Genomic DNA, 27,585 nt, shown 5'->3' with positions numbered 1-27,585 from the left:
TCGAGATCTTGGAACTACCTCTATAGCTCCCTTGTCTATTAGAAGTTGAACTTGGTGTAACAGTTCCTTGATATGAGCTGGTGGTGGTCCGGTAGGCGGTGTGGGTGGAGGGAATTCGGTGAACTCTAGAGTGTGACCTCTTTCTACAATGTCCAAAACCCAACGGTCCTTTGTTATGGAGGACCATTGAGAAGAGTACAGAGAGATTCGACCTCCAATTTTTTGGGACTGATACAAGTCATTGTCTCTTAGGGGTAGAACCCCTATAAGAGGATTTTCCTCTGTAAGTCTTGGAAGACTGTTGTCGAGAGGTTTGCTGTTGGTTATAGGAATAACGGTTGGAACCTTGGCTATATGATCTATACTGGTTGTTTCCTCGTCGAAAATTAGAAGAGGTGCCGCGTCCGCGTGCTCCCACGAAAGGACTGTTTCCGAAATTGTAACGTGCCCAGAGAGCGGGCAGTTTCCGTATCCTTCTTTATCGATTGGAGAGCTTCATCCACATGATCTCCAAACAAGGCCTCTCCATCATATGCCATGTCCAATATTTTTGCCTGTACTTCCTGACGAAAGGATGTTGAGCGCAACCAACCTTGCCTGCGCAATACCGCTGCCCCAGCAAGCTGACGGAATCCCATACAGGCGATATCAACTGCACAGTCTATCATCTCCGCAGATGTACTCTCACCCTCCTGGAGTAGCTTTAGGGCCTCACTCTTCGATGGTTCCGGCAGTTGGTCAACTAACGCTGAAATATCCGCCCATACCTGACGGTTGTAGCAGCCTAAAATGGCCAGAGCATTAGCCGCTCTTACAGTAGTGGAAGCCATTGAAGAAAATTTCCGCCCTATGGCGTCCAAACAACGTCCATCACGATCAGGTGGTGCCGTGATCGTTGACGCAGGGTTTCTAGCCCGACGTTGTGCGGCCTGTGTCACCACAGAATCTGCCTTTGCTTGGCCAGTAAGACACGCTTGCGCCCCCGAAGGCAATTTGTACTTTGTTTCCAATCTGGGCACCTGTGCCGGAAGACTATTTGGGGTCTTCATAATCTTCTTGCCTTCCTCCCAAATAAATTAGATTATAGGGATTGTATGCGTTTGTTTAAAAGGCTGGTTTTTGAAATCGTAAAGGAAACAATCCTCCTCCTTATGCTCCGTAGTCAATTTGAATCTCTGTGCTGCCCTATCCATTAACTGGTGAAAACTGCCGATATCCACCGGTGGCGAGTCACCAGGTATCACTGCCGAGGGAGATGGTGTTTGAGCATGATAATCATCCCACTCCTTCATACCATCATCGTCATCATCATCATCCCCACCATAATTAGGGGTGGGCGGAATTTGCGTAATCGCGTTGCGCAAATCTCCGCGAAACGGTAAAAAATCGCCGCGAACACGCAGAAATTCCGCGAACACGCGGAATTGCTTGTTCGCGATGCTTTTTTCCTGTTCACAGTTGCTGATTGCGTGCTCGGGGAGAAATATCTCGCGAACACGCATTTTGAGAACGCGAACAAGAAAAAATTTCGCGAAGTCGCGGAAAGCAGAATTTTGGCCAATTTTGCGTTCTCCGCGGAACGCGAAATTACCGAAATTCCCCAAATTCCGCGAGCGGAACGGAATTTACCGCCCAGGCCTAACCATAATCGAGAATTTCACCATCCTCCCTGTCTTGAGGAATTTCTTCCTCTTGTTCAGTGACCTGAGAAGGTACTGCCCGAGTGGAGGAATGTTGCAGCGGTAGTGAAGGTGTTACCACAGATGGAATTGGGGCTGGTACCCGTTCCGATATAGCTGTTGGCACCACTGGAAGAGGCGGGTCCACAGCTTCTTGCGGTGATAACGGAAAACGTCTATTATAATCGTCCAACATGAGTTGAAGATTTGTTATGAGGGATAGTGGTAGCGTCACAGTTTGTCTTTCTGTAGGAACTTCTTGCTGATAAAATTGTTCCTCATCCTCACTACTATCGTCTTGGCACTTTATTATTAAATCTGAGGGACTGCGGGCCGTCCCAAACGATTCAGGTAAACCTTCTTCTGAATCCTGATCAGAATCCGTGGCAAACAAGGGAGAAGGAAGATGGGAATCCTCCAACAATATAACATCACCCGACATATCAGGTCGAGAACTTGGTGGCAATGGAACCAAAGGAGCAGCGGCAAACGACGAAGTAGGTGCTGTGGACGTGGATGAAATCTGATCTGTTAAGGACCTCTGAGTAGAAGTCGTCCTCTTAATTTTTATTTGCACTGAAGAGATTGCCGTCGACGGTACCGGAGATATAGAAGGTACTGAGGACATCCTTGTAGATGGACTTGTGAAAGGAACCATCGTCGACGGGACTATCGTCGACGTAACCATAGCTGATGGAATTAGCGTCGACATAACCTTCGTCGACGGAACCTTCGTCGACGGAACCTTCGTCGACGGAACCTTCGTCGACGGAACCTTCGTCATCGTCGTCGGCAGAAACGACGATGAGGTCTTCTTCTTTTTCGTCGACGGGTCACTCGACGACATACTCGTCGACAAGATTTTTACCTTCTTCGTCGACGACGATGCAATAGGTACAATAGAGGATACAGTCTTGATGGTACTGATTAACATCGTCGATGCCGACAATGTCGACGGAATCGTCGACGACGATGTAGATGCTGTCGTCGTCGTGAGTGTCACCGTCGACGAGCAGGAAATTGCAGATCTCGTCGTCGGAAGCTTCGTCAACGACGAAGCCAGTTTTTCCTCTGAAAACTGGGAAGTGGAAGCCTCAGCAGCCTGAGAACTATGTCTCGTGGGCGACAAAGCAGTAGACAAGGCAGAAGAAGTGGCAGATGTCATAGTCAAAGACATTTTCTTCTTTTTCAGAAAAGGAGAAGGTAATTCTTGTATGCTACTGCGCTTAGAGGCTGTGTGGGAACGGCCAGAAGTAAGGCTTTCTACCTCAGAAACCACTTCATCTTTATCCTTAAGTCTCTGTAGCCACAACAAGAGACGGCCTTCCCTGTCCTTCAAAGTTTTTGTAGAAAAAGTTCTACAGAACTTACATTTAGCCACTTCATGGTCTGGGTAAAGACAGTAAATACACTTACTGTGTGGATCTTCTGAGAATAAATGTAGCTTTCCACAAGAAGAACAAGGTCTAAACAAAGACTTCTTACTTGAAGACATGTTGAATAGAACAAAACTGAGCAGAGCTCAGGGAGACTCCCTTTCACACGACGTGCGGTAGAAAATCTGAGGTGAGGAGCTCTGAGGAGAAGGTTCTAGAGAGGAGCTGACGCCTGATTGGCCGTAGTTTGGACTAACATAATGACAGAGATAGACTGCGAATGTCTTTTTTCTCTTTCCATGTATCTCTATGGAGATTTCATATAGGGACATTCTTGATGTTTATCACTTATATCTCTGTTTTATATGATTACTTATGTATATGTATATATATATATATATATATATATATATATATATATATATATTATGACTGTATATATTGCTATATTATTTACCGTGGGACTCCCACTCCGACGACGGGGAATATTCAAGCATGTGAATCTATGAAAGACACCCCAATACTGGAGAAAGAAAGCTACAAACAAAGCCTTACTGTTTATAAACAAGCCGTGTTGAATGCAAAGAAGGCTTTCTTTGCAAATCAAATTTATATAGCACAAAACTCATCTAAAGAACTCTATAAAACTGTAGCAAGACTAGCGAACCCAAGTAAACCTAGGGTTGAGGCAAGCCAAGAAGTGGCTGAAGAAATTGCGAGGTTCTTCCAAAACAAGGTGGAAGTTGTCTTCTCAGCTTTTAATCAACTCCTGCAAGGTGTCTCTGGATCCATGAAGATTGATGCTGAGCAAGGTACAGGAGTAAGGCCCTCTCTTGATAAATTCGCCCCACTTGGTATCAGTGACACTAAGATGCTACTGAGCATGGCCAAGTCTGGCTCCCCGTATGATCCCAGCCCGGTGACAGTGGCCAAATTAGCCTTAGAACCGATTGCCATGACACTGACACCAATATTTAATAACATGTTTGACTTTGGTGACTTCCCCAGCATCTGGAAGTTGGCCTCGATACTCCCCCTTCTGAAAAAAAATTATCTGGACCCAAAAGATCGAATAGCTACAGGCCCATTTCTCGCCTCCCACTACCTGCAAAAATAGTAGAAAAATAAATAAACGCTCAGTTAAGTGCATTTCTCTTTAAAAACAAGTTATTGGACCCTACACAATATGGCTTCAGGGCATAGTACGGAGACCGCCTTAATAAAGTCGATGGAAGAAATTAGGAAAGCCCCGGATCAAAGAGGGGATGCAGCCCTCATTATGCTGGACCTATCTGCGGCCTTTGATACATACAGTCCATCATTATCTGTTGATGGACCGTTTGTCGGAGGTGGGGGTAAAAGGAAAGGCCTGGAAGTTACTAAAAGCATTCCTAACTAGGGAGTTTCCACTCCAATGCTTTTATGCTTCCATGTGGAGCTCCACAGGGATCAGCGATCAGCCCAACGCTTTTTGATGTTTACGTGGCACCTCTGGCTCCTTTGATTAGATCACATGGCTTTAGTCTAACGTCATACGCAGATGACAAGCAAATTGTAGTGTGTCTACTACCAGGACAAGAAATGGGCATGAGTAAGAAATTTCAAGACTATATGGCAACAGTCAAATTCTGGATGTCACAAAATTGTTTAAAACTGAATGCAGCCAAAACTGAGGTTCTCATGTTTGGTAACAAAGCCAACTTCTGGACCCCTGACTGGTGGCCATCGGACATGGGTCTCCCATTTAAATGCGAGACCTATTGCATTGCAAATATTTTTTTATCTCTCTCGCAGACTGTTCTGGCGCTGGAGGGGGCTCGGAGCTCACCCGAATCACTCTATTCAACTGCAGTGCCAGGCTCCGCGATGTCTTATTTGGCACACATCTTCGGAAAGCTCCTAGCTTTATGCCGAGAAGGGGCTGGGATGCCTTGATGGGAACGTTTGCTTCAGAGTCGGGCCCTGCGAGGTAGTTCGGGGACTCAACTTACTCCGTAAATGCTAATTCCTTATCATTCGGTCTTTTAATTATTGTCGCTGTGGCTCTTCTCATCTCACTTTGAGAAGATGCGAGGGAGATGAGCTCGGAGATGCTGTGAATGGCAGAGCAGGTGTTTGTCTCCATGGTCGGTGCTTACAATTCATGTCTTTGAGGGGTCGAGGGCACCTGGGCAGAAAAAAAAATATATATATATATATATATATATATATATATATATATATATATATATATATATATATATATATATATATATTTTTCTTTTCTGCAATGTGGCTTGGACCGGAGCGCTCAGCAGCGGGTGCGGGTGTTGGGCCAAGCCAATGGCCAAATTAGTATTCAAAACAAAGGACATCCATACTCTGGAACCTTGTAACAGTTTATTAAGTTGACAGAGCCCTAACTGTCACACCACCAACGCGTTTCAGCCTTGTCGGCCTTGTTCACGGTAGGTGATTTTACTTTCTATGTCTATTATATCTCATTTCCTGTTAGTACAAGGTTGATAGAGACCCCATGGGATTCTGGGATCTGTAGTCCTATTTACATTCAATAGAAAAACCTCGTGACAGTAAGAAACAAATTACGAGTTTAGATTTGTTTTAGAGAGACGACACATACGTCTTGAACATGTTGGCATGTAAACTGGTATTAGTGACCAGTTTATGATTTTGTTTGGTAATGGACTGGTTTTTAGTGACCCTAAGACTTAATGTATAGTACATATGCCGTAAGATAAAAATAAAAATAAATATAAAAATAAATGTCACAAGGGGTTCTGAATCAAAAAATCAGAAACATGCATGCCAAACCAATAAAGTGAGTTCAAAGAGGAGGAATACAGTTCTTAAAGCTTGGACGAAGAACTTTATGTCCATCTCTGACATATATCCCCATCACACATCATTGGATTTTCTGATTATCTTCATTAACATTCAACCGAAATTGATGTGTACTAAAGAACTTAATTCTACGAGCTCTAAGAACTGTATTCCTCCTCTTTGAACTCACTTTATTGGTTTGGCATGCATGTTTCTGATTTTTTGGTTCAGAACCCCTTGTGACATTTATTTTTATATTTATTTTTATTTTTATCGTACGGCATATGTACTATACATTAAGTCTTAGGGTCACTAAAAACCAGTCCATTACCAAACGAAATCATAAACTGGTCACTAATACCAGTTTACATGCCAACATGTTCAAGACGTATGTGTTGTCTCTCTAAAACAAATCTAAACTCGTAATTTGTTTCTTACTGTCACAAGGTTTTTCTATTGAATGTAAATAGGACTACAGATCCCAGAATCCCATGGGGTCTCTATCAACATTGTACTAACAGGAAATGAGATATAATAGACATAGAAAGTAAAATCACCTACCGTGAACAAGGCCGACAAGGCTGAAACGCGTTGGTGGTGTGACAGTTAGGGCTCTGTCAACTTAATAAACTGTTACAAGGTTCCAGAGTGCGGATGTCTTTTGTTTTGAATATATATATCTCACAATTGTAGAGCACATGGGAGTGGACAGTAGGGCTCGCGTCAGTTCTAGAAGTCACAAAAGCTGGGGCCACTGCACATGTGGGCTGGATGTCACTGTCTGTACCCTGATTGTGCGGGAGCTGGTTGGCACAAAGCACAGTGTCTCTAGAAAAGGCGCACAGTACGATGGGTGATTCGGACCACCAGGATTTTAGGTCAGACGTGACTGGGTGGCTGAGGCCGCTCTGTTTCTTATTGGTAGCTGTAGAAGGCTCGTGCCACAATTGCACTGGGAGGTTGAGGCCATAATTGTGGCTTATGCACAATTCAGCATTGTTTCTAGAGTTGGCAGGAGGGCAGGGGTGTGCTGTATTATTCCACGCAGGGATTTAAGTGGGATTAAAAAACTGGAGGGTCTCTCAAAAGAGCGTGGCCGATGTAATTAAGGGCGTGCCTTAAAAACAGATAGGCTGAAAATCTATGCTTAGCATAGTGTGCCGTCCCACTGGAATTTTCCTATTTCTGTCGTTAAATCCAGATATATAATACAGCAAGTAACAATACATTTACAACAAGCCAGCCCAATACTATTGGCTTTGTCAATGGTTGTTAGTTGCATAAGATAAATATCTGCTTTTAAGAACTGTCAGTGCTGAGCACTGGCAAGACCCGGCACACTTAAAGCCCTGATTCCACTGTGGTGTTAGATCGCATGGCCTGCGTTTTGCCACTTCGTTTGAGATCCCAGAGGTACAAGGGCTCTAGATGGTGGATTCATGATTGAAGACTGCTTTTAGATCCCAGGCTCTGCAGTGGTGCTTCCACGTGGAGTAGATCGTAAAGGCAAACTAGGTTTTGCGCAGTTTTAGATACAGGGGCTTAGATGGGTTATTTCATATTGGTTTGTGGTCACAGGTGGGGGATTGATTCCACAGATATTTTAGACTCTTAGGGCTGGATGATTAAACAGTGGCTACAAGGGTGTTAGACACAGGGTAGCGTGGTGCAGAGTGGGTGGGCCAAACTCCGGAGGAAATGTGTAAAGCATCCACACGCAGTACACACAGATGACACACTACAAAAAGAGACCACACAAGTTTAGGTGAAAAACGGCATATGTATTATGCAAAACACGTTAGGATCTTATCACAGGTATGAACACGGTGCCAACTGACACCAGGTAGCAATACACCAGGGGACTATTTACAGGGCAGGGCCAATCGGGCCGCTGCCAGAATCATCACACGGTACAACTAGGATAAAGATAAGTGCAACGAATAAATGTAGAGTCCATCAGCTTTAGGGGAAGGCATTAAGCATCATCCTGAGCATAAGTGCATTATACATAAAACAAAGGCCCATTTTGCATAAACCTATTAGCATCTTAGGGGTAGAACACCACCTTAGGCATAAACATCTGCACGGGGAATCATTAGGGCGTAAACCACACATCCTGTTACGAAAACATCATGGCATCACAATAGGCAACATCAGATGCAGTTGGCATCGCCATAACCCGAACACCTCAGGCTTCCTCAGTGGGCAGGAAAACAGTAGGCATAAAAACTCATTATGCATCAGAACCCATAAGGAATAGAACATTAGACGAAATCACATGCATTCGGCATGGAAACCTGCGGCATAATCTCATTATCATCAGCAACTTTAACATAAATCATGGGCCTGAATAATGTAGCATGGACGTATTAACCATGCACAGTAGGCATAAATCAAAACATCAAGTTAGGCATAGGCACACTTCTTATGCGTGTATCCAAGACCAGTAACATTTCCTATGCATGTAAGCTTTCTCAAACCAATGGGCACTATGAGTGAACCTTCCCGAGACTCTATTCGATGCGGGCAATCAGGCTCACTTAGGTAGGTACAACAGATACTGAGGCACAGTCACGCATAACCTCCAGGTAGCAGGTCTAATGCAGATGTACAATCATACCGGGCACATTCCCGGGGTACAGATTCCCTGCAGGCAGTATTTATGAGGCAAAGGCCGCCCCCAGACAGGTCTGTAGCGTGCTTGGGAGTCTTTCACTAGGTATTCCGGGCCCCTGGATCCCCTGGGGCTTTCCCTGCTGTCCGGGGAAGGGGCCTCCGCGCATGCGTAGGCCCCCAACTCTCCCTCACTCACCAATTTAGTCCTGGAGGGAATACAGGCCTCGCAGCACGCCGAGCCCTGGCAAATGCAGGCCGCCTCCTCCCAAATCAGCCCCCTCCTGCCCTCGGGCATGATCTGGGGGAGGCGGGCTCTCTATCCACCCCTACTACTTCAGAAGGCCCAGTCCGAGTCAGTCAGGGTGTTGCTTTCCTCAGCGCTGCCCTCCCAGAGGCCTGGGTGGCCTCCGGACTCCTTGAATGATTTGGGTGCAGGAACCAGTGGAGTAATCCCCGAGGGGAAAGTGCAGCTTTTAGCACATGTGACTATCCTGTGTTTACGAGTAGGGGTCTTTTACTTTCTGATTTTACAGCATTTTACACATATGTAAAAACAGTGAACAATCTGCTGCTACCCCGCCTGTATTTATTATTTTAAAATAAAAGGAACTCCATAGATCTTGAGTCACTAATTGTGAAGATGGACTGCACGAGGCATTAATAGTGTGCTGACTGTGCTACTGAATGTAAACAGCAGTCCGTGCACACCGAGACACGAGCCTGTAGACCTGGGCTAATGTTTTCAGGTGCGTGCATTGCTGCAGTGTATATGTGGGTTCTTATGGCGCTAAAGACTTCAAGGCGCCCAAATGTGGGTGATTTAGTCTTGCCTGGTGGAGCGGGTTGAAGGCCTCAAGCGCTGCGCTACAGTCATGTATCTGTCCGCACAATCTCTGCTGGACTGGTGAGCGGTGGACATCACAGAGCTCTGGCGGGAGTGTGGTGGGGAGTCAACATCAGCAGTTTTGGTGCAGAAGGCCTTATGAACAATCACTACAGTACGGAATTGGGAAGTAACTAAACTCGCAATTTTTCAGGGAATTGTTGATGGTACACGTTTGCCTTAGTTATTCTTTTAGAATCACCAAGACGTGAATACTCGGTGCCCATCAGCATGAAAATAATTAAAAAATACATTAAAGCTGGCGCTGTCCTTAAAGTAAAAGCAGCGCATCAGTATGAAAATAATTTAAAAAACATACATGAAAGGTGGCGTCCGTGTAAATAAAAGTGATTTTGAAAACAAGAAAGCGGGCGCCATGCCTGTGCGGCGCCTTCACATAAACGTGCTTTTAAAAAACCCTTTCAGAAGAAAAGCCTTCACTTTCATTACGTTTTCCACAAGCACCAGTAACAGTGCCCATTGTACCCAATGACATTTTTTGTAGACACGCGGAGATTGATCGGCAGCTCTGTTGAAGACATTTAAGTAATGTCCTGAGCTGCCAATTAATCTCCGCGTCTCTACCAAAAATATGAAACTGAAATGTGCAATGTAGGTGGTGCTTTTTGGAAAGCACTGCGGAATGTTGAGCCCGTGAGCAAGCTGCTGCTACTTTGATGCTTCAGGCGAACAAAGGGTGACCCCAGCAGGGATCCCCAGAGCGAGAGGACACGACTCAGCAGTCAGAGCTGCAGACTTCGGAGCTGGGGAGCAGTGTTTGAGCCTCGGCAGTGGGTTCAACATCCTGGAAATGTTTTTCGCCCTAAAATGCACTAGAAAAAATATAACTTAAAAAGTATTGGTTGATATTGGAGAGGTGGGAGCCTGGCAAGGAAGTAGAGCATTTCCTGTAAGCAGCCATTCAGAAGAAAAACCTTCACTTTCGATTGCGAAGTGAGCAGAGGTAGGAAAAAAAAATAAAAACAAGCCCAATCTTACCTTAGAAAGAAGCCCAAATCAAACTATTCTACCCAAAAAAAGCCCAACGGACAGCGAACATCTAAGAGTGCAAAACATTAAATAAACCTAAAAGAATCACAAGCAACACAGCTGGAAGCCCTCCAGGGGAGGAATCAGTAAAGTATCTGTGGCATAAAGAGGGGATGGGAGTAAGAAAGCTACATTTGAACGTAAGCAGGTAGGGAGCTGCAGCTGAACTTAGGCAAACACTAACAGAGCAGGAAACCAAGAAAGAAAAGAGTCCCCCAGAGAACAGATAAAGAACGATAGTGGAATGTGACAGTACTTAGTCCTGCTGCATGGGAGGAACAGACGAGAGAAAGGAGGGACAAAGAGGCAGGACTGACCACTGGCAAGCAAGAATTTTTAAAGGACATTGACATAGAAAAATTAAAAGCGGGGGGATGGCTTTAACCCAACATAAGAAATTACAATAGGTCTCCAATGCTCGACCTAAAAATTGGTTATATAAATGATGGAAACTAAACGGCGCACTATAACCGGAAACGTTAGATGATTGTATTTATTCCTTCTTCTTTTTGAAAATATAAGGAGGAAGGGTCTGTGAACAAACCAAAATGTAAGTGAACAGATAGAAGATATATCCTGACAGCTGACAATGATGTTCCACGATATATTTCATTATGTATAAATCTGAAATGCCAATAAACAAATAAAAAATAAATAAAAAAAAACACATACATAAGCAGTAACACCAACCCCTTGAGGTGGGGGCTTTAGTGTTTAACTTGCAGGTCCTAGTCTCACTCGCTCCTCGTGATGTGGTTGAGGTTATTTCCCTTTTACTCATAGCCACATCCAGGGAATGCTCACTAGTAGGCCTTAATCAAACGTCCACTCCGAGACTTAAAAACTGTCAAAAGTGTATGTGGTGCAACAGCATTTTTAGACACAAGTCCCCCGGGGCCCAGTTGGCCTATTACAAGTCTTACACTCTCCAGTCACAAGAAGGCTTTTAGTGTTTCAGCAAGTGCCCTAACATGTAATGTTCTAATACAGCTGTTGAGTCAGTCTGCATGCGTAACAAGAGGCAGAACTCTGAGACGCAGGCTCTCAAAGAGCTGCAGGCCGCCTCCAACAGCGATCGATGGTGCTCCTGGACTTCCGTCCACATGGTAAGTTCAGTGCTTCCCAAACAGAGGGGGCATTGATCTGGTGATACCCGGCTGGTGCTAGGAAAGTGTTGATGTCCTTTCGGCATCTTCTGGAGTCCATGGGAGAGCTCAGGTGCAGATCTTGGTGCTTGTTTCAACCCAAGGGTCACAGTTTTCTGATCTATGGGCAGATGCCCAAACTTCTAAATACCTGGTACTGGCAGACCCTCCTGGCATATGGGGTTGCTGCAGTACCCACTGGCAAGGCATCGCTCTGCACAGCTACCCATACCACAGTGGCATCACCTGGCAGATGGGGTTACTGCTAAGACATGCATAGGTTTGGTGCCATGTAGGCAGCCATTACTTCAACAGCAGGCCCTCCTAGCATACAGGGTCGCCACAATCAGGCAGTACTGGTTTCACTCTCCCCACACAGCACTCAATTCATGGCTAATTTCACGGCGGCCCTCTCCTTACTTTGATTTTTTCTCTCAGTACCCTTTCCAGTGTGTCCCACACAGCTCACAAGAATGTAGCAATACACAAATCTGTCTGGGGGATTCATCTACTCTGCAGGTCTTCACCAGGCCTGTCTGGGCCTCACAAAATGGAGCACGGGGTACTCCATGTAATGTATCATTATAGGAACACTTGTTCCGTGTACAGACATGAAACAAACACTATTCAATACTGTTACCTCCATGCATTGGCCCTCCTAGACACAAATACATTCAGCACACACATTCACTCTGTGCACACTGTTCAGTACTGTAGCCTTTCTGTGCTGTGCTAAGGTGTGCTACTTGCACACACATTCACAATGACACACAGCACAAAACGTCTCCCTTCCTGTATTGCACTTTTCATAAGCAAAAATTCACACAGCACATACCTTCACAGCACATGCATTGCACACCATTACATCTCTCATGTAATGTGCACCTAACAGATGTAGATACACCCAATACATGCACTCAACATGCATGCACTGCACAGTACTCATTATATCCCTGTATTGTACCCTTCCCAGACACTCCTACATCCAAAGCAGAGTACCCATTTGGCCTACATCTAACCGATGAAGGCTAAGGGTGAATTAAGCAAGCCGCAGCAGAACTTTTAAAATGGTGAGACCATAACCATCATCTCACTGACAGGTGAAACAAGCATTTGCAATGCAATAGGTCACGCATTTACGAGAGTTTGAGCTACTGGCATTGTAAATGACAATGCATTTTATTTATGTGTTTTAAAACAGATAAATAAAAGGCAGTGTCATTTACAATGCCAACAGCTTAAACTCTTGCAATTGTGTATGGCGCCTGTGCTATACATTTTTTTTAAAAAAGCGTTAGGAGAGAGTGTGTCCTGCCTGCAAAAGCAGGCAAGACAAAGCGATTTGAGACAATAGTGCTCGGAGGCTGTAATTAAAGCCTACTTAGTAACATAACTCTTAACAGGGGGTGTAGCTAACGGGGTTACAAAATGAGACAAGGCCGTACTAAGGGGTGTCTACTAAGCCTATTGACCAATGACCAGCCATAGTTTACAGTGGACAATGACACAAGCCAACTAAAAATATGGGCGGAGAGTGGGCGGATCTTAAAGTCCCTACTTGAATGCAGCATGCCTCACAGAGAAGCGCATGCGCTGCCCAGGATCTACCTAAAAAAAAATGTAACAGAGTAAGGCGTCCCTGAAGCGTGCGCTGCGCTCAACATTCAAGTAAAAAAAATAATTAAACCGAACGCGGTGTCACTGAAGCGGACGTGGCGTTCAGCTTAACATTTTTAAAAACAAAAAGCGGCCGCCATTGTCCCGTGAATGCTGTGGGGATAGGGGGCAGACACTAGTGGGTGCGCTGAAAAATACAAGAAGCAGCCACTATTGTCCCCTCTATTAACAAAATAGTGCTCACCAACTTATAAGTCAGACCGTGTAACTAGACAAGTAAAAGGTCCAGTCGTTATGGGAGGTAGCAAACGCAGACAAGGCGGTACCAAGAAGGGACTAACAAGCCTCATAAACTGGAAGCCAGCATTTACGAAGGACAATGACACAAGCCAATCAAAAATATGGGCGCAGAGTGGGCGTGGCTTCAAGTTCATACTCCCAAGACTGCATGCCTCGGAGCAGCGCATGCGCTGTCCAGGCTCGACCTAAAAAATTCTGACCGGGCCCTAACATTCAAAGGAATGTGTAGCTCGCCTGCGATAAATGAATAGGTTTGTCCCAGCAGAGCATCTTAACTCCCAAAACAGTTACTGATTTGAAAGATAAACCGCTGTAAGTCCAGCAAGAAAACTTGCTTCAGATGGCAACCCTTTACCCTCAAATTAATATATTAGCTGGCATTGTTTCTGGGGTAGGTAGTTTGGTGACATCGGGTTTGCTGGGTGATAAAGAAGGGACATGTAGACCCCTTCAGATTAGATGTGCCTTTAAGAAAAACAGGTGCCCTCTGACGGAATAACTTTTCAAAGTGTCGAGGAGGGAAAGGCGAGTCCCGGGGCCAAACTGAGGTACAAAGTTTGCCTTACTCTGGTGGTTAAGGAGTGTGTGGCCTCGGAAAGACGACACCCGCAGTATATCACACCGCCCTTTGAAGCGTCCCCTGTGAGGTATTAAAGGCCACTTTCATGCTGTTGGGAATACCGGATACTTGAGAGGCAATGGCGCAGACCCGCCCCTCTGCGCAGACGGTCTTTTTCTGTTGTCTTCCCCGGAGATGAAAGCAGGTAATCTGTGCAGAGCCTGGAAAGCATTTATTTGTTGAAACGACTTCCCGCCACTAGAGTTGATATTGATCACATCGTGGTAGTTACTGCAGAAGCCCCATCCTTGCTCCTGCTGAACAGACATAAAAATATTTGTTGAAAATATAAAGGCACCCTGCCATGTGACACATTCAGGTGCAAGGCTAATGATTTATTCGCCTGCAATATCTCCGAAAAATATCAAACAATTAGATTGGCTGTCTACTGCCTTAAACTGGAGTAACGAGTTTCTGTGAAGAAGCGGATTACATAATTTACAGATGTCCATTAGTTATTTTAGCAGCTGTATATAGCGCTAACTCGACCTGAAGGTGTTCGGAGCGCTTTACATGAACACCTGTTACGTTACTCATTTTTTCTTTTTACTTCAAGTGATTTGCCCATAATCACAGGATGTTGATCCGACTATGAAACTTGATCCTGCTTCTCCAGTTCTGAAGTCGGCAGCTGCCCTTACACCAAAATTTTTCTGTGCAAAGCTTTTTTTTTTATTTTATTTTTTTTAAACAGAGCGCAGCGTCCCTGCAGCAGGCACCACGCTCACCATCAAAGTAAAAAAAAAAAAAAAGATGAAACCGAGCACGGTGTCACTGAAGCGGACGCCGCGTTCAGCCTAACATTTTTAAAAGCAAAAAGCTGTCGCTATTGTCCCGGCAATGCTGTGGAGGTAGGGGGCAGCTGCAAATACTAGAAGCAGCTGCCATTGTCTCCATTATTAACAAACTAGTGCTCCCCGCCTTATAAAGCAGACCGAGTAACTAGACAAGTAAATGGTCCTGTCGTTATGGGAGGTAACAAATGCTGACATGGCAGAACCAAGGAGTGACTAACAAGACTCATAACAAATTGGAAGCGGCTTCCAGTGTATACTCCAATAGAGCATGCCTCGCAGAGTGAGCAACTTGTGCGCTGCCCCTAGGCTCGACCTAAAAAAGCAAAAAAATAAGTAGTTGTCAATGTTGAACGGCATCAGAAAAAATTGAAATAAGCCAAAATGATTGGTCCTAGATTGGTGATGTATACACATGTGTGCGTCATTACACAGGCGCACTTATGCACCATCACGTTGTGATGGCCATTTTATTTAAATGTTTTTGCCAATGCTAAATAGCATCAGTAACAACAACAAATGTTGTTGCCAGTATTTATTAAAAGCTTCAAACATGTTGATGCTCTTTGTCTGTAGTTAGTTCACAAAATTCCTATTTTAAAAAGGTGTAAAATCTGGCAGCAATATTGCTTCGCAAATGACATACATTTGTATCTGATCTGACATTCTCAGTAATGCCTTGTAAAGTCAGCCTATGTTTTTGTTCTGCTGCAAGAACACATTTTTACACTTTGCTTTAGCAATAAAAAGAGTTTAGTTGATGAACAGATAATTGTGTAAAAGCTGCCATTTACTTTCCAAAGATGAAAAAGTGCAGTTGCAGTTAGAATCACGCTGCGGTAAAACAAACACTGATCTCAGTATTGATGGTGTTTAAAATAATTCATATAAAAAGTACAATGAAAACATAGGCGACCACAAGATAACAGTAAGAAGGATGACAGAAAAATAAAAAATATATCCACAGCACATATCAAGTGGTTCAGCGCCTTATCAGTTATAGAAAGCGCTATATAAATGTGACTACAATACAAAACTTAATATGAAGTAAAGCATAACATGAAATCACAACAAATTATTAGCAATAGAATGTAAATAAAAGCATACATCCAATAACACGATAAGGCAACACGCACTCACAGTAACACCACTACCTGGTAATTTTAAGGCAAGACATATCTATATTATACTGGATTACAAATGAAGTAAAACTGAAAATAAACATAAAAATAGTGCTTTTACAATAGCTTTACATACTGCAGACAGTAAACGCGAGAGACATGCAAGACAGAACAATATAGGGGTGCACTGACCTTGATGGTTATAAAAAGGAAAAATATAGCCATGCTGAATCTCCACCCGGCCTTTTGTCTGACATTGTGATTTCTGAGATAGTAACTTAATGGGCACATTCTTACCTGAAAAGGCTTTTACCTCAAAAAAGCATGTTGTTTTCTTATTAACCAAATGCCTTGTAAAGTCAGCTTGTAAAGAGATGCGGCCCGGAGAGAAGCAAAAGAAGAACACCCGCTGCGTTTTCTTCCTGGTAGTGATACCATTAAATCTCAGGGGCTCCGTAGTGACCTGTGTCCCCGCTCTTCCTCATTCACCCCTCCTAGTGCCTGCCAATTCATTGGTGTGTCGAAAACAACGATTAATCATGAGACCAGGTGGCAGCGTCATGACTCAACGACTCCGTTCTATAGTCGTTCGCTGCTTGTGCCGTCTCGGCCTCCCGCCGTGATTTGGAAATACGCTACTGTTTTGTCGCGCATGCGTACGATGTAAGGTATCGCGTGCATGCGAGACAAAGATTGCGAATTCACCCACAATTCACATAACAAACAAGCACTGAAAATGCAATAGGACTCGCATTTACGCACAACCTATTGCATTTTAAACGGAAGTGCGTACGTGAAAGAAGGCACGAATGGGAGGAGGAGGGGAGTGGTCCAAGAAGTCACAGACTACGGGAGGGTATGGGGAGAGGCAGGGGAACAAAACAGGTTTTTTTTCCTTTGATTTCAAAGTAACTTTATTGAGGATCTGCACAGTACATCAGTGTAATGACAATCAGCCATGGTATTGCTGGCTACTTACGACAGTAACTTACACCTTCCCGTGCAGATTACCCTCCTATAAACAAACGCCCCCGCCCCCACATCCCCACTTGGGTAACAGCACACCCACTGGTCAAAGGGCACCACAAAAATACAATTCCCAGAGTGCAACACAGTCCCAATATACCTCGGGTCAGCTAAAAATCTCACAATGCGGGTCTTATCTGTAAAGGTGACAGCAATCAGATGTATGTGACCTCCGCGTCTAGAACAGGCCCCAGGCATATCCCCTCGAACTCCCTGTGTTCCTCAACAGTCATGTACAGACTCAACAATGCAGTTCCCCAAGCCCTCAACACTCATGGGGGGGGGGATCTCAATGAAATTCCTGCGTCCCCCTCCCCCACGGGTCCCACCTCCGTTCTCGCCATTACTACACCATGGGATGCGCCAGAGTTCAAAAGAAAGGCAGTTAATGGACCCCAAACATCCTTCGGGCGAGAGTTCATAGGTAACAGTTCCGCATAATCATGTAGGTGTCCTTGCCACGTAGCCATCTCATTTATCCAGTCTTTGAATTTTGGAGCTCGGCCCCGTTCCCACTGACAAGCTACCTGCCGTTTTGCCAAAAACAGTGCCAAAGCTAGATATTTCTTATGCACTATTTTGATGCCCTGAATAAGGCCCAATAGAGCTACAAGCAGGCCGGGGCCATATGTACCCCGATCATGGTGGAGAGCCCTTTGAAGACTTGTACCCAGTATGTGGCCACTTGAGGGCAGCCCCATGCTAAGTGTAGAAAGTCCGCCCCCTGCTGCCCACATCGTGCACAGCGATCATGCTCCCTCAATCTTAATTTGTGTAGTTTAACAGGGGTATGATATAATTTATGCAAAAACTTAAAGTGTATGAGGCGAAGCCTGCTGTTACCAGTAACCTCCTCTGTCTGCCTGCAACCTATCTCCCATTGCTCATCCGTCAGTGGAGCATCCAAGTTCTTATCCCACTCCCTTCTAGCCCTTGGATAGCAGGAGGGAGGCCCTTTATGGATGTGTTTATACAGGGTTGACACGACGTGTCGTGGAGTGTCCACCCGTAGCAGGTCATGCAGGGGAGTGAACGTTTCGGGTTCGTCCGGAAATGCAGGGGTGACCGCCCTCACACTCTGCCGGAGCCTAATGTACATGAAACGATCCATAGTGGAGGGCTCCAGGCCATCAAAAAATTGTATCTGAGATCGGAATTGCCCCCCTACATAAAGATCTCACCAGGTGTTGTAATGCAAACTGTCCAGTAATCTGCGGCATAGCCCTTCATAAGTGACCTGTAATAAGGGGTTACGCAGCAGACGTAATTTGGGGGAATACATCATGGGGGCTTCCAGCCTGCGCGCAATCTGATCCCACGCAGCTATCGTACAATCCACCGTGGAAGAGTCGCGCTCTCGCCCCGTCACCTTAGTGAAGAGGTAACCTTCGGGGGGGGGGGGGGGGGGTGGGGGGGGGTCGGTGACATTTAGCCATCTTCCACCGCTAAGTGCGGCATGAAGGGAGGCGGATGGAGCCAGTAAACTGCAAAGTGTGCCTGCGCGCAATAGTAATAGTATTCAAACTTGGGAACATCGTATCCCCCCTGCTGATACGGTAACATCAACGTGGCTAGGCTAGGGCGCGCCTGCTTCCCCCCCCCCCCATATAAGTCGTGTAAGTTGTGAATTTAACTCATTAAAAAAGTAGCGCCCAGGATTATAGGGGATATTAACAAAGAGACACAGAAGTTTAGGAAGCAGGCGCATCTTTATAAGGGAAATCCTCCCCGCCATCAACAGCGGAAGGCGGATCCACCTGGCAATCTTGTCAGCAACCCCTTCCAGCGCCACCCCATAATTGGCACGCATCAAGGCACCCCTGTCCCTCGTTATCTGTACCCCCAAGTATTTTAACTCATCATTCTCCCAGACTAATGGATAGTCCATTGGGAACTGTTGGGTATTAGACGTGAGGGAGAACACCGCCGACTTAGCCCAATTTATTTGGATGCCCGATATTGCGCCAAATTTGGTAACCTCTCGCAACACTGGATTGAGATTCTCCAGAGGCTTTTTAATATACAAGGTCATATCGTCCGCATATAATGAGATTAGCAATTGCCTGGCGGGATACACCAAAGAGCGCTCCTTGTGGTGTTGCCGAAGCTTCGCAGCCAAGGGTTCGATGGCTAGAGCAAATAGGATTGGAGAGAGCGGGCAGCCCTGCCTCGTGCCTCTGGATACATGAAATGGAGTGGAGCGTGCGCCATTCAACAGTACCATTGCCAACGGTTGCGTGTACAGCAGTTTGACCCAATTCAGGAGGGAAACGGCATCCCCATATATTGCAGAGTACCTATCAGATAATCCCACTCCACCGTATCAAACGCTTTAGTGGCATCAAGAAAGACCGCCACTGCTGAGCACTTGGGGTCTATGTCCTGTAGGACTGCGAATAGGGTGCGAAGATTGTGGGCACGGTTTGGAATTCAGTAGGGATAATGGACGGTATGACTCACAATGTATCGGCGACTTACCGGGCTTTAAGAGCGAGATAATTTGGGCCTCCCGCATAGTTGTCAGCAGCTTCCATTCCTCCAGTGCTGCATAAAACACGTCTTTCAAGATCGGCGCTAAAAGTGACGCGTATGCTTTGTAAAATTCTATTGGTAGGCCATCAGAACCCGGTGCCCTCCCCGATTTCATAGTCATTATGGCCTCAACGATCTTGTCGTCTTCTAATTCCAAATGTAAGAATTTTTGTTGCGTAGGTCCCAACCATGCCAGAGCTGTGTCCGCAAAATATAACGGCAAATCCAACGGGTCCCCCCTGTGCGAAGTATAGAGTGCGCTATAATAACTACGAAACACCTCCAATTGGTCAGAGAGGTTACGATGCACCTGCCCCTGTGGATCCTCCACCTCCGTGACATAATTGGAAAACTTAGGGGTCTAGTCAACTGCGCTAACACTTTCCCAGGACGGTCCCCCTCCCCGTAAGCTCTGGCCAGGTAGGGTTTCCCCCGGAACCTACTCTCTCTGCTCGCTACTTCCGCATATTCTGTGAGTGTCTCCCTCAGTCTGGCTCGGCATGCTCCATCGTCCGGAGACGCCTGGAGTGTTGCCTCCAGTGTTTTAAGTTCGCCCTCTAGCTTAGTAAGGTCCCTCCGTAATGATTTGAGTACTCCCCCCTCCTTTGGAAATGCACCAGCCCCGGACCGTAACTTTAAATGCCTCCCAAACCGTAGTGAGACCCGAGACAGAGTGCACATTACGCTCAAATAATTCTTTAATATCCTGCTCTAGGTCGTTGCGGAAAACTGGGTCGTGGAGGTGCTGACGATACCCAATTAATAATCAAACTCACCGACAGCCAGTCAGATGGGGCCACAAATTTTTCCAACTGTATGCTCTCCGTAGCTGGGTGGATGGACAACAACTGTCTACGCCTTAATGGCGATAAAACTGAAATTCTTGTTGTGGGCAAATCCCCCTCTGCGTGGTCGCAAGCCTGGTGGCCAACACAGCTGGGAGACACTCCCCAGCCGGTTCAGTATGTTAGAAACCTGGGGATCATGCTGGACACGGAGTTTTCTTTTAAGCAACAGATCAGCAATGTCACGAGCAAATGCTTTGGCATACTTAAAACTCTTCGAAAAATCCTGGAGCTACTCCCCATAAGTGCCAGAAAGACACTCATTCATGCCTTAGTCACCCCTCACCTGGACTATGGCAATGCTCTCCTCTTGGGGCTCAGCAAAAAAGGCATTCATCAACTCCAGCGTGTGCAAAATGCCGCCGCTCGTATGGTGCTCAACCTTCCTCGTAGAGCATCAGGAAAAAAGGCCCTTCATGAACTTCACTGGCTCCCCATCGAGGAGCGCATTAGGTTCAAGGCTCTTTGCTTAGCCCACCGCATAGCTCAGGGTAAAGGTCCCGGCTTTTTGCGTAATCTTCTTACTATGCATCGCCCTGTCCGCCACCTCAGGTCTGCGGGGGCAATGAGGTTCCAGCTCCCCCGGGTTCGTAAGACCAGGATCGGAGGTGCTTCTTTTAGGTTCCTGGCCGTCAAACACTGGAATAGGCTCCCTCTTGCTCTCCGTATGGAGCCTTCTGAAGCAAGATTTCGTTTAAAATTGAAAACCCACTTATTCCCGGGTACAAACTAATTTCCCTGTTTCGAGGATTGGGGTTTTGATCCCGGTCTCTGATTTTAGGGGAGCAGCAGCAGTATTTGTTAGCGCGGGGACACACTATGTTAGTGTAACCAGGCGCTTTAAAAATGGTTTTATTATTATTATTAAGGGGTTAAGACGCCAAGTGCGATACAGACTGTGTTGACCCGGGGGCCGCATGGTCATCATTACGGGAGAGTGATCAGAGTAAGTGCGCACCTGGTGGACAACATCCGAGATCCAGGGCGCCATCACCACCGACACCAGGAGGTAATCCAGCCGGGCCCAGGACGCATGCACCGCCGAGTAATGTGTGCCTTCTCTCTGTGTCGGGTGTGTGTACCGCCACGCGTCCAGAAGGACTCTATCATTCAGCACATCCTTGAATGCTCGCTGCGTGTGTGTGTAATGCGCAGGCACAGCACGAGAGCGATCCACCTGGGGCTGCACCACCGTGTTGAAATCCCCCCCCCCCCCAAATGACATATGTAGTGCCGAGCGCCTGAAGTTTGTCCCATAATGAGAGTAAGGGTCGTGGATCATCCGAGTTAGGGCCATAGAAGCTGGCAAAAGTCACCTCATGTGAGTTGAGTCTCTCCCACACCAGACAGAACCTCCCCTCACTGTCCACCTCTGACCCATCTGGTACAAACCCAACCCCACGTTTAATAAGTATGGCCACACCTCTAGAGTATCCAGAATAGGACACGAAATAACGATGTGAGGCCCATTTCGCTGCGAAGTGGGGAGCAGCGCCAGCATGCAGATGCGTTTCCTGTAACATGGCAATGGCCACCTGGTGCCTATCGAGATAATTAAGGACCTGCCGCTTTTTCCTAGGGTTATTCAGACCCCGCACGTTCCAAGATAGAACTTTCAGGCTGCTAATGTCTCAGGTGCACTCCACCATATATACGGCTATGACATGTGGACTGAAATACTATCCTCTCCCTACTGACCAACTGGGTGAGTAACAAAGCTGCGTACCAAGAAACTCACCCACCCCCCCCACACCGTCACCCTCACACGCCGGGTACTAGCTCCCTCCCCCCCTGAAAGGACATCAATCCGTCTAACACTATTCCCCCCAGTAGAAGGTTTGGTGGAACACCCGTGTGGGAAAAACACTAGGGGCACGCACCTTACCCACTCTCCTCCATTGTTACACCCACCCACTGCTCCGCTATTCTCGCGGGCAGCTACTGCGGGAGGGAGGAGAGAGTCCAGACGAGAACAGTGTGCATGCTATAGAAATTTAAATACATCACCAAAGTCCAACAGCTCCGTGCGCGCCGGCCATCAAGTGTCTATGTTGGTGTATCCGCAGGTGTGCAACTCAGTCCGGATTGGACATAGGAGATCGCGATCCAGACCGCGAACGTGCTCCCTCTCCCGATGTTGTGGTAGTACGGTGCTTCTTTAGGAAGTCTTCCACATGTTGAGGGTTCTGAAAAAAATGTTGCCGTCCCTGGTGCGTGATTTTCAATTTTGCTGGGTACAGCATGGCGTATGGAATCGATTGCACCTGCAGCTTCTACTTCACGGACATAAATTTGCGCCTCGCCTCCTGCACTGTTTGTGTAAAATCCGGAAAGAAGGATAGCGTGGTGTTTTCATAGTGCACCTGCTTCTTCTCCCAAGCGAGACGCAGCACCGCATCCCTATCCCGGTAATTAAGGAAGCGTGCGATCACTGGGCGCGGCGGTGTTCCTGGAGGAGGGCGGGCCGTCAAGGATCTGTGCACGTGCTCCACCGTTAGGTGAGCTGAGAAGGATTCACGGCCAAACAACTCCACCACCAACTTTTCAACAAACTCCTCCCAGCGCAAGAAATTAGATCTCATGCCCTCGCTTCACACAACATAAAAGGTATTACTTTGCATCCTCTTCTGAAGTTACCAGTTGATCATGACAACAAACTGGAGTACCTGAAATTATACGGTGATGCCTGTGATGAGGTCTCAAGGGTTCTAAAGAAATCGAAGGCTGTAATTATTGATGAGGTTAGCATGCGGTTAGCATGGTGTTAAAAGTAATGCTAGCTCTCACTTATCGGAGAATGGAGGCTGTTCTCAGAACGGACTATGATGTGCTTTTTGGTGGAAAACAGGTCATCGTTTTTAGTGAGCTCCAACACTTGTCAAAGGTCAGCCTGTTTTCAAGAAACTACTTCATGATGAAACTTGAAAATCTTTACACAGTATTGGAAATGTTAACATATGATTTCATTTCCAATATGTGGAGTTCAGTAAAACTATGAGAGACTGCAGATGTGGAGAATGGTAGCATTTTAAAAGACATTGGAACAGGAATAATTAGTAAACAAGCTAAGTAAGTTCTTAATAGTCACACACTATCAGTAGTGTATCCACGCAAATAGTCTCAGCAAATGTTATGCAACATCTGCTTACTGGTTGCAAACAGATTGAGTGTCTTGTGCCAACATTGGATGAGCACACACAGTTTAATTCTGAAATACTCGGCTTGGAAAAAGAGAAAATTATTATCCTTCCCGCCATAGCTAAAATGAAACATAAAAGGTTTGAAATTACCACTGTTTACAACGCTGGTTAAGAAGCTTCCAGGACTTGAAAAATCCCCTTATTTCCACCTCTCCGAGATGTCCACCCCATTTCAGATGTGACTCATCTGTCACAATTGTGAGTTCTGGTTGGGTGAAGAGAGAGGGGTTGCCGTTGAGCCAATCGTGGTTCATCAACCCCCACTGCAGTTCGTTCGCAGTCCCTTCTGAGAGCTGAACCACATCAGTGAGATTTCCATGATGCTGTGCACACTGGAAAGTCAAGTCCCACTTTGTGTCATAATAACATGTTGCTAAAATTATCTATTTTGTTGCTCAGAAATCAAAAGCACATGCACACATAGGTTTCCCTAAAGATGCAACAGAAATAGTGGCACAGCATTCACGCATCTACTATACAATACTTTGCCTGTCCTGGTGCGCGTTGTGTTTTAAGAAGCTCTACATACAGCTCACTAGCTTCGACTTTTAAAAGCAGTAAACATTATAAAGCCGCTTTCTCCTCAGAGGCCACCACGCGTGCGCTGTGCTGAGGGAACAGCCTGAGCCCTGACACCGCCTCAGGTAAATGCATCAGGTGAGACCACTGACGAACCCTCAGGTGAGAACTCTGACACCGCCTCAGGTAAATGCATCAGGTGAGACCACTGACGAACCCTCAGGTGAGAACTCTGACACCACCTCAGGTAAACGCCTCAGGTGAGACCACTGACGAACCCTCAGGTGAGAACTCTGACACCACCTCAGGTAAACGCCTCAGGTGAGACCACTGACACCGCCCCTGATGAGGCCACTGACACCACCTCAGATAAACACCACGGATAAGAATACACTGACGGTGCCTCCAATAAACGCCTCAGGTGAGAGCACTGACACCGCCTCAGGTAAACGCCTAAGGTGAGACCACTGACGCTGCCTCAGGTGAGACCACTGACACCATCTCAGGTATACACCTCAGGTGAGACCACTGACGCCGCCTCGGGCGAGACCACTGACGCCACCTCAGGTGAACACCTTGGGTGAGGCCACTGACGCCGCCTCAGGTAAACGCCACAGGTGAGAACACTGACGGTGCCTCAGGTAAACATCTCAGGTGAGACCACTGACGCCGCCTCAGGTGAGACCACTGACGCCGCCTCAGGTGAGACCACTGATGCCGCCTCAGGTGAACACCTCGGGTGAGGCCACTGACGCCGCCACAGGTGAGAACACCGACGGTGCCTCAGGTAAACGCCTAAGGTGAGACCACTGACACAGTCTAGGTCGAGACCATTGATGAAGTCTCAGGTGAGACCACTGACGAAGCTTCAGGTATACGTCTCAGGTGAGACCACTGACGCCGCCTCAGGTGAGACCACTGATGCCGCCTCAGGTGAGACCACTGATGCCGCCTCAGGTGAACACCTTGGGTGAGGCCACTGATGCCGTCTCAGGTAAACTCCACGTGTGAGAACACTGACTGTGCCTCAAGTAAACGCCTCAGGTGAGACCACAGACACCACCTCAGGTAAACGCCTAAGGTGAGACCACTGACACCGCCTCGGGTGAGACCACTGACGAAGCCTCAGGTATACGTCTCAGGTGAGACCACTGACGCCGCCTCAGGTATACGTCTCAGGTGAGACCACTGATGCCGCTTCAGGTGAGACCACTGACGCCACCTCAGGTGAGACCACTGACGCCGCCTCAGGTGAGACCACAGACGCCGCCTCAGGTGAGACCACAGACGCCGCCTCAGGTACACGCCTCCGGAGAGGACACACTTCTATACTGTCTGCCTGGGAATGTGCGAGGCCCTTCTAATTCACATACGTGACATATTCAGGGCTCCAGAAGCTGCTTTGTTCAGACTTCTCCTGGCCACAGCTCCTCCTCTCAGCCACCTATAAGAAGCTCTTTACAGCCCTTTTTGGGCTGAAGGAGAATTGCTTGGGGGCTGAGATTTAAACCTGTGGGTGCAGTGTCTCTGAATGGCAGCCGGGCAGAGGCCTCACTGCAGGACAAACCTTCGAAATGCATCTCCTTGCAACTGGGACACCATCCCGGAGAGGCCCAGGGAGGGGCCCCATCCCGGAGAGGCCCAGGGAGGGGCCCCATCCCCTACAGGCCCAGGGAGGGGCCCCATCCTTAATGGGCTCAGGGTAAGCCAAGCCCCCCCCATCCCCGAGAGGCCCAGGGAAGCCCACCCCTCCCCCCGCTTTCTTTCCATTAAATGGCAGGAGTACAAGAGGGCAGGTGGTGTGTTGGGCGGGGGCCCCATGTTGAGGGCGAGGCCTGCGGTCTGCTTCAGACTGGGAGGCGCCGTCTTGGAAGCCAAATGATGACCCTGTGTTTTGAATATTAGGAGGCAGCGGCTCTGATACTCTGGGCCCTCGGACATGAAAGATCTCACGCTGGAGCCCCCTCACCTGTCAGGATCAGCGCCTTCGGGGTGTGAGCCCACCGCGGGCGGGACCTCCGAGCTGCGCACGTGAACCCCATGGTGAGAAGCTTCCGGCGGCTCGGAGTGCGGGCCTGCTGCCTCTCACGCGCGACAGAAACAGGCGTTCCGTCGGTCGGAGCTCCCCGTCCGATTGAACGCCCTCTTCTTGTGTGCGCATGCGCGTCATCGGTGCTCCCCGTCTGAGTAAACGCCAACCTCTAGTGTGCGCATGCGTATCATCGGAGCTTCCGTCCGTTTGAGCGCACTCCTCTTGTGTGCGCATGCGCCATTCTCGTGTGCGCATGCGAGGGCCAAGCGGTATTTCTAAGGTTCGCTCTCACGTCGTGGAGCCACAAACAGACCGGGAGCTCAAATGGTTAAAAAACTTAGGACTCAGCTTGCTGTGGTGTTGGGCCTCACGTCCACATTACCATTATGTAAAGGATGAACACAGACACCAGGAGATGTGTACCAGTAACTGGCCACGAGCAGGACAGCACGTGCACCCGGGCCCTTTTATTGGCAGGGCCACGTCACTTGTGGCACCGTGATGGATGGGTGTGGGGCTGCAAGTGTGTCCAGCCCTAAGGGAGTGGCTGGGATTACAGCTTCCTGCGAAACACTAGAACTACACTTGCCTCGCGGTACTGCCAGGGGAGAGACAGAACATCTCGGTGGATGGCTTATTTATCAGTAAGTGAGCTCCAACAGCAGGGGCCACAGTGAAGGATGCTTTTCTAGAGAATGCCAGAGATGGGGAGAAAAGCAAACATGTGTCACTTCTGCTGGAAAGGCTGCAGTTTGCAGCTTCCTTTAAGTGACCGATTGCTCAAAGGGTTAGAAAAGTAGCAACTGAATAGTTCACAGTTTTGCAAACAATCACTTTATAGAAGCATCACTCTCAATTAGGGAATGGAAACAAGACATCTCAAATACATATATAGTTGAACTGTCCACATCCATTTTCCGTTTTTCAAATGTTATTTTCTTATGGTGTCTTAAGCCTAATAATATTACTTTTGCATTATTTCCAACTATATTAGCCATTTCATACGATATGTATTTTCGCCACGGGGCAAACATCTACCTCCTTCTACACCCATCCTGGCTGTCAATAGTAACGACCATTGGCAAGTACAATAGGTCTGGATTTGTTAAAAGGTATCTTTTTGTCCTTACCATAGACCTAATCACACCCTCATGCCTGTCTCAGCATTAAGCTTGTCCATTTCTGACCCCTGACATCTGCAAGTGTATACTTAGCATAAAGACCAACCATTGAGCCCGCCAAGACCCGGACATACATATTATAGGAAAGATTGGTCCAGTATGACTTATTTATGAGGTAACCCTCATGACTAGATCCAGTACAACCTAATTTAATTCAAACATTCATACATCACTAGAAAAACTACTGACATTGAGTATTGGATGTAGAAGTGTATTGACAGTCCTCCTTC

The 27,585-nt window shown here is 47.0% G+C and overlaps 1 protein-coding gene across 3 annotated transcripts in view; it reads right to left on the bottom strand.

Annotated features, from left to right (window-relative positions):
- The window catches only part of LOC146808723 (cell adhesion molecule CEACAM8-like), a 468,434-nt gene extending 442,095 nt beyond the window's left edge, over positions 1-26,339 (bottom strand). For all 3 annotated transcript variants that reach the window (XM_085614223.1, XM_085614224.1, XM_085614225.1), the window contains exon 1: positions 26,112-26,339. In XM_085614223.1, coding sequence (XP_085470349.1) covers positions 26,112-26,184 — 73 coding nt within the window. In that variant the 5' untranslated portion in view covers positions 26,185-26,339. The remainder of the gene's footprint in view (positions 1-26,111) is intronic.
- Between the last annotated feature and the right edge of the window lie 1,246 nt (positions 26,340-27,585).

This window comes from Triturus cristatus, chromosome 7, assembly GCF_964204655.1.
Source record: "Triturus cristatus chromosome 7, aTriCri1.1, whole genome shotgun sequence".
Lineage (NCBI taxonomy): Eukaryota > Metazoa > Chordata > Amphibia > Caudata > Salamandridae > Triturus > Triturus cristatus.
The sequence above is the reverse complement of the archived record's forward strand: the minus strand, read 5'-3'. Positions and strand labels throughout refer to the sequence as shown.